Genomic DNA, 7,826 nt, shown 5'->3' on the forward strand with positions numbered 1-7,826 from the left:
TTGTTGGGAGAAATAATAAAAATATATATCTCTACCCACAAGCCCATAAACAAAACTGATATTATTACCTGCTAATTTGTGTGACACGTTGTTCAAGCAGTGATCAGAAGAACAAGTATAGGCATAGAGAAGAAGCAAAGTGACTGTGAACAGGGTGGGGGGTTATTCCAAGTTAGAACAACTTTGAAGATTGAAAGATGATGAGTCCAGGTTGGTTGGAAAAGCTGGTAAAATGATCTGAAGTTCCAGAAAAAAATTAGGGTTCAGAGAAAGAGATTTGGTTAACTACCTTGGAAAAATTGAAAACATAAACTTAAATGAGATCAACTCAGATTCATGTCTGGGCAAAGGTGGGCCTACCATTGAACCCCAAAGCTCTGTCGTTAAAGAACCTGAACACCTGATGGTGCAGGAACAGCCAGAAAATGAGTAGAGAAAGCCAGTAAGGTGACTACGTCAAGGAGGAAGTGGTCATAGACAACTGACAGAGGAACAAAGATCAAAGGGCTGAGAAATGTCCACTGCGAGTTCCAGGAAGCTCTTTAGCGTCTGTTACAAAAACAGCTTCAGAGGAAGTGTGGGGTGAGAAACCAGTTTCCAGTGGCTGAAGAGTAGCACACGGGGGCAAAGACTACCGGCATGGGTAATATCTCAGGGAAATTGGCCTCCAGATCAGTAAAAGTTGAAGGCGATGGACATTCTTCCACATTATTGTCTCCATGTTCTGAAGCTTTAGCGCCTGTTTCTAACTCAATTTTCACCCAGAATAATGTGGGAGGCTCCAAACTGGTCTCAATGGATATGTTCTTTCTCATCTTCAAAAGGAAATACATTTAGCAAAAAAAGAATACAAGGAATTTTCTAACTGGGACAATGAGTATTTACAGAAGAGTACAGCAATTAGCTTACTCAATAATAAGTTATTAAAATACTCTCCAGGGCTGGCTGAGTGGCACATTGGTTAGGAGTTGGCTTGGGATGCCAGCTCTGAGCAGCAGGGCCCCGGTTCGGATCTTACATGAGGGCCAGTGACGCTGCACCTTCTACACCTAAGATGGTGAACAACAGCTCAACCTGGAGCTGGGCTGCTGTGAGTCACTGGTGATGGTGTAGCGGGTGTGAGCTTTTGTGAGCTGCCCTGAGCCGCCGTGAGCAGCCATCCAATGGCCAGCGAGCGATCTGCCTCACCTGGGAAGAGTGCAATGATAATACCAACATGGGCCAGTGAAGCGACGTCCTCCACAAAAAAGCTGAAGAACAAAAGGACAGCAACTTGTCTGTTCCCCTTCCCCAATTCCCCAACATTGTTCCCCTCCCCCAATAAAATCTTTAAAAAAATTCTCCATAATATTGGTACTAAGAAAAAGACATCTACTATCATCATTCTTATTTTTTAATGTACTGGAGGTTCTAAGTAATAAAACTTTAAAAATATCAATTTTAGAAGGAGAATTGACTCTGGGTGGTGCACACACAATGTGATATATAGATGATGTATTACAGAATTGAACACTTGAAACCTAAGTAACTTTACTAACAATTGTTACCCCAATTAACTTAGTTAGAAAACAAAACAAAACTAAGGCACCTCAAATAATCAAAGAAATCTTGAAAACTGAGAACAAAGCTGGGGAATATATGTTACCAACTCTCAGGGCTATGTATCACTACCCATAGCTTGACCACCCTCTGGGTTACCAGTGGCACTCTTATCTGCCTGGTTGTCAACCCCAGAAATATGTGAGTCATTCTCAACTCCTCTCTATTTTTTTTCTCTCCTGCATAATTCCTTCTTCTCATTGCAATCAAAAGGATCTTTATACAGTGCATAATTCATCATATCACATCCATGATCAAAGTGCTTAATGAGCTCCCATTGCCTTAAAAATAAAATATGCATTTATTAATTTATCTCCTGCATTTGCCCAGCATCACCCAGAGTCATTCTCTCATAATCAAAGCTCTGGTTACACTGAATGTTTCTCACCTTCTGTTTTGCATCTAAACCTTTGCATGAACTGGTACAGACACCTACCACCATCATCCCTTTCCCACCTCTACACCTTCTCAAGGTCTGTTTAATTGAGTCTTGCACAGGAAGAGGCTCCAATGGCATCCTGGATTTCCTCTATCACAAGACTTAACCAATTTTATGTATTCACTAATTTAAGATCTGTACTCCAGGTAATCAATCCTGTTATAAAAGGGATAATATTTGTTTCAGTGTGTTATACTTTCACTAGTACCTGACACATAGTAGGCTTTTGTAACAGACTAGAGTTTTCTAGTACAACTGTGTTACATTACTTCTCACTTCAACAGTAACAAAAATACCAATATTCAGCTTGCCACAGAGCCACCTGGAATAAAGTCCACATTTCTCAATATCTCTTAATACCCAAGCTATTAAGCTCTGACCATAGAGAAATAAATGGAAGTGTTGTATGAATGTTTCTGAGAAATTTTTATAACAATTGGCTCCTCCTTCCCTCCCTCCCCTCTTCCCTTCCTTCCTATTTCCCTATGCTTCATTTTGCTGTCTGGAATACAAGCCATGTTCAATATTTCAAAGAGTAATGTAGGGCTGGCCAGGTGGTGCAGTTTGTTACAACACGAGCTCTGAGCAACAGGGTCACCAGTTTGATTCCCACATGGGCCAGTGAGCTGAGCCTGAGCTGAGCTGCCACTGAGCCACCAAGGGGCGGCCGGATGGCTCAGTTGGTGAAAGTGCTGCTCTTAACAACAAGGTTGCTCGTTCGACTACCACATGGGATGGTGGGCTGCATCACCCCCACTCCATCCCCTCTGGGCAACTGAGATTGAAAGTGGTAACTGGACTTGGAGCTGAGCTGCACCCTCCACAACTAAAGTTGAAGGACAACAACTTGACTTGGAGCTGATGGGTCCTGGAAAAACACAATGTTCCCTTCCCCAATTCCTTAACACTGTTCCCTTCCCCAATTTCCCAGTTAAAAAAAATAATGTAATACTTAACCATTTGGCTCTACCCTGTTGACCAGCTTTGGAAGATTTTGACTTGAACTGGTAGAAACAGTAGGGCCATGGGTTAGGTAAAGACCCCTCTATTCCTCTGAGGAGGCTATTCTTCCCAGGTGAAGCCCATGCAACTATGTCTTGAGACCTAAAATTCTCCTACCTAATATATGTTTTCCTTGAGACTCTAGGTTTCTTACCATAAATTAGAATATAAAAAACTTGGAATGTCATGAACCTACTCCAACCAAACCCATCTCATTTTGAGATGAAGAAGACTATAATTTGATATTAATTTAGAAATTCTTGGATCTTAGACTACCTTGTAGTTGAAGAATGGAAAGAAGAAAATTCAGTATTGGGGCCACTGTTAATGAGGTAATAATTGGTGAAGTTATCAATTCCCTATAATATTGGGAATAATTATGGTTACTATGCCTTGAGTAACTTATATATGTCAGAGCTTATGCTGATTATAAATTCAGTTCTCATTAAATTTTCATATTATCTCTTTAAGGTTATAATTGTTATTCTGTAATATTTAACAGAAAACTCAGATATAGAGAATTAATTTGACCAGAATATTGGGGGTGGTGGTGTTGGGACCCATATAATGGGCATATTAATGAGTTGATCAAGTAGAAATTTTCAAGGATGAAAGGACTTATGGTTCCCAGTGTATCAAGGACCAAATACAAGACAGTCAAGTTCCAAGCTGTGCTCCAGCCCCATTTATATATACACTGATTAAACATACATTTCCAGAGAACTCCCTTAGTAGTGGGAACTGTGAACACAGCCATTACATCTGACATAGATTTAATTCACATGAGTTCAGGGTAGAGATAGGAAGATGGATATATATGTGGTAGTAGGATTCAAGTGCTTTGGGAGCATGAAAGTGGTATCGTAAGCCAAGCTGGAGGATTTAGGAAATGCTCTTGGTGGAGATGACATCTACTAAAAGACCTGAAGAACAAGGCAAGGTATGGATAAAGAAGTGAAGATGGAATCATGTGGTGGACAGGATAGAGGGAATTGGGGTGTGGTTGAGATCCAGCCACAGCACAATTACAAGCACTGTTTACTGCTTTCATCTCCATTGACTGGCTGTTGCCTGTCTGGCTCCTGTTTCATTTAATAAATGCCTATTTTGTACTGGTTGCTAAGTATTTTGAATGACATCTGCAGAGAGAGCAAAAAAGAAATAGGGGTAAAGAGCAAAGTAGGAAAGGAATATTCCCATGACCATGGTGTTAAATAAGATGTTTTCAGGGAAGACCAGAATGGTTAAAAGTTTGGTTTGAGGGAAGCAGGCACAAAAACACATAGCGCATAGACGAGACAGTGGGATCTAATTGCAGAAGAAATTTAGCATCTTCATTTCCCTCCTGCCTCCTCCAGGATGGTTCAGCAAGCCATGCAGTTGTCCTGCAGTGACGCACTCCTCTATGGGTATAACAGAGATCACACAGCCCAAAGTCAAGTTGAGCTTTCAGCTCTATCAATGTCAAGATTAACTTTCAGAGATGGCCCCTGCATCTTTTGGTTATTGGTCCAAGGATCTTCGTGCTCTGAAACGTCTGCATTCCCGACTAGAAGCCCTGTTGGTTCCCTCTTGAGTCCTCTTGTTGTGAAGCCAGTCTTCCACCAGGAGACACACAAGGGCAATCAGGACCAGGAAAGCCAGACCAATTCGAAGGAGATTCTGGAAATTTTGACCCCAGAGGGCAAGATCTGGGATCAGAAGAACAGTGATAATTGGTAGGCACACATGAACACTACCTCCTCATCCTCTGTTTCTTTTTCAGATCATAATCCTTTCCAAGCTCCTTCCTTTAGACCCTACATCCCCCAGCTGCTTGCTTACCTTTCTGGAATTCCATCTCTGTGGTTAACAAGGAGGGTTTCCAGGAGTCTGCAGATGATAAAAAAAGTGGGGAAGTGAGTAAAAGAGGTGGTGTTGGCCTCTTCCATCGCAGCCTCTCCCCTTGGATACACCCCATGACATTCTATTGTTTTTTGAGGTTCCCACCCTACACTCCAGGACCTAGTGGCTTCATCTGGCAGGTAGACTGGAGGAGTCAAAGGACAGGTGAACCTGAGGAAGAGTTCAGCACTAGGACTTATAAATGTGTATCTTCATGCCAGGCATACCTTCTACCTGAGCCTCAATTTTGCTTTTTGAGTCAAGAAGTATCATTTATTCCTCACACACAGTAAAATTCAGTCTCACCATTTTCTTCACGGTCCTAAGTGAGTTGCCCTAGCTCCATGCCATCCCTACTATCACCTCTATGACATTATTTTCAGCCCCACTGGTCTCCATGCTGTTCTTTTATCACACTGGCCATCCTCCTGCAGTGGCCATTCCCTCTCGCTGGAACCTTCTTTCTCCAGATAGCCACAGGACTAACACTCTCAAATCTTTCAGGTATTTGCTCAGATGCCTCTTTCTTTGCAAGGCCAACTCAGACAACTCTATTGAATATGGCTGCCTGTTCTCCTAATCGCCTTAACCCTGCTTGCTCTACTTTGTCTTTTTCCATACCACCATTTCTTCCTCATGAGCTATCTAATTGATTAATGTATCCTGACTTTGACTCATGATCTGTCTTCTCCAGCTAGAAGACTAGTGCCACAAGAGAAAGGGTATCTGTTTGTTGACTGATAGAGCTATAGGTCATGGCATATGTTGTACACTCAACAGATATTTTGAATGACTACCATGCTTTTTAGTGTCACTGGGAGACTGATTCCTCCCCCAAGTTTAGAAGTACCAATAACTCACCAGGAGAAGAGGGCAGCTCTGTGGGTGCAAGGCTGGTGTTCCCGACATCTCCTGACAATGGGGACAAGGAAAAAAGTAAGGGCTTTGAATTTCCTCTGGTCTTCTCCCTTATTCTTTCTCCCCCTCCCTCTCTCTCTGGTGTTCTTCCTCATGAACAATCAACAGGGCCTCTAGGAAATGGATGTGGATAAGGGCATTGGTGGGAGGTACCCTTTCTACATCTTCCCACTTGTCCCTCATCACTGATTGGGGTTCACTTAGGGTTCCAGAGAGGGCATGGGGGAAAATTGGGGGTTTTCTCACCTATGACCAGGAGTGTCACAGGCTCACTAGGAAAAGACCATAGATAGTTGTTGTAAGAACCAAAACATCTGTATGTCCCTCTGTGGGCTGTGGTCACAGGGCCCATATAGAAGTCTGCCTGAATATTCCCATGTTTGTGCTGTGGGCGGTTGGATCTTCCCTCCTTGATCAGGAAGAACGTGGTTGTTGCAGTGTGTAGACGGCAGTAAAAGGTCACATTCTCTCCCGAGATCACCTCAGACCCAGGATGAACTGAGAGGGTGGGTGTGTCATACATTCCTGTGAGAGAAGGTGGCTGGTAGGTAAAGAGCATCTTTATCCTGCCTGCTATATCCCCCATTCCCCTCATCCTTAAGACTGGGATGTAACTCCCCAGAATCTCAGTCTCTTCTGTTTCCTAAAGTTGTCTTGGTCATGGATGCACCCTCCAAGATCTCTCCCTTCAAGACTGAGACACATCTGTGGCTATAAAATGTGTTAATATGAATCTCTCTCTGGGAATTGCCCTACATCAGTGGTCCTCAGATTTTGGTCTTGGGACCAGTGACATCAGCTAGAAGACTGTTAGAAATGCAAATTATCAGGCTCCACCCCAGGCCCACTGCATCAGAGACCCAAGGGTGGGGTAGCCATCTGTGTTGTAAAAAATTATTATTTTTTAATTGTTGTAAAATACATGTAAGATAAAATTTACCATCTTAACCATTTTAAGTGTATCATTCAGTGATATTAAGTACATTTACTTTGTTGTACAACCATCATAAACTTCCATCCACAGAACACTTCTCATCTTGCAAAACTGAAACTCTGTCACCGTTAAACACTAACTTCCTATTCCCTCTCCTTTCAGTCCCTGACAGCCACCATTCTACTTTCTGTCTTTAAGAATTTAACTGTTCTAGGTAGTGCATATGCATGAAACCATATAGTATTTTTCCTTTTGTGACTGGCTTATTGCTCTGAACATAATGTCCTCAAGGTTCATTTATCTGTATCATGTGTCAGAATTTACTTCCTTTTTAAGGCTGATAATAACCCATTGTATGGATAGACCACATTTTGTTTATCCCTTCATTGTTGATAGATACTTGGGTTGTTTCTACCTTTTGGCAATTGTGAACAGTGCTTCCATAAACATGGGTGTACTAAAGCCACCCGTATTTTTACAAGCCCTCCAGATGATTCTATATTTACTTAAGTTTGAGAACATCTCTCAGCTGAGGGGAACCCAAGATTACCCTCCCTCTCAATCACTTATACTCCATTCTATTAATTTATTTTTTCATGCTGCCATTTCCTCCTCATGTGCTATTTAATTGATTTATGTATCCTGACTTTGACTCATAGCCTTTATCCTCCTGCTAGAATACTAGTGCCACAAGAGCAAAGACATTTGTCTGGAACCTCCCTAGGAGTGGTTCTCATACAATCACTGATTGATGCTGGGGAGAAAGGTACAGAGCCCCTAGCCTCATTTCGTGACTACGCTGCAGGGCCATCTCAAGTCTAGAGTTCCACATTTGCTTGGCCAGGTTCGGGCTAAGTATCACAGTCCAACTTGGCTTTCCCAACCTGTTTCCCTCATCCATCACAGGTGCTGTTTTTTGAGGACATTCCCCAGTAATGCCCCCCTGCACACAAACATCCATCTTAGATTCTCTTACTTAAAGAGCCTGATCTAAGACAAATCTACCCCTAGGACATAGAAATAACTCTCAATAGATAACCTCTGTAGGAA

General features: G+C 42.3%; 1 protein-coding gene across 1 annotated transcript; it reads right to left on the bottom strand.

The window, feature by feature from the left end:
- Positions 1-2,961: 2,961 nt before the first annotated feature.
- Positions 2,962-6,428, bottom strand: NCR1 (natural cytotoxicity triggering receptor 1). The gene is made up of 4 exons (XM_019627863.1): positions 6,089-6,428; positions 5,786-5,836; positions 4,865-4,912; positions 2,962-4,702 (listed from the first exon to the last, which is right to left on the bottom strand). The coding sequence occupies exons 1-4, from the start codon at positions 6,426-6,428 to the stop codon at positions 4,590-4,592; spliced, it is 552 nt and encodes a 183-aa protein (XP_019483408.1). The 3' UTR covers positions 2,962-4,589.
- Positions 6,429-7,826: the final 1,398 nt, after the last annotated feature.

This window comes from Hipposideros armiger, unplaced genomic scaffold (assembly GCF_001890085.2).
Source record: "Hipposideros armiger isolate ML-2016 unplaced genomic scaffold, ASM189008v1 scaffold_742, whole genome shotgun sequence".
Lineage (NCBI taxonomy): Eukaryota > Metazoa > Chordata > Mammalia > Chiroptera > Hipposideridae > Hipposideros > Hipposideros armiger.

Bases quoted from the DNA above. Each gene is read 5' to 3' on its own strand.
- NCR1 (XM_019627863.1), bottom strand. From the start codon at position 6,428: ATGGGGGATATAGCAGGCAGGATAAAGATGCTCTTTACCTACCAGCCA. The intron at 5,837-6,088 runs GTGAGAAAACCC...CCCCATTGTCAG, and splicing joins TGTGACACTCCTGGTCATAG to GAGATGTCGGGAACACCAGC. The intron at 4,913-5,785 runs GTGAGTTATTGG...TATCATCTGCAG, and splicing joins AGAGCTGCCCTCTTCTCCTG to ACTCCTGGAAACCCTCCTTG.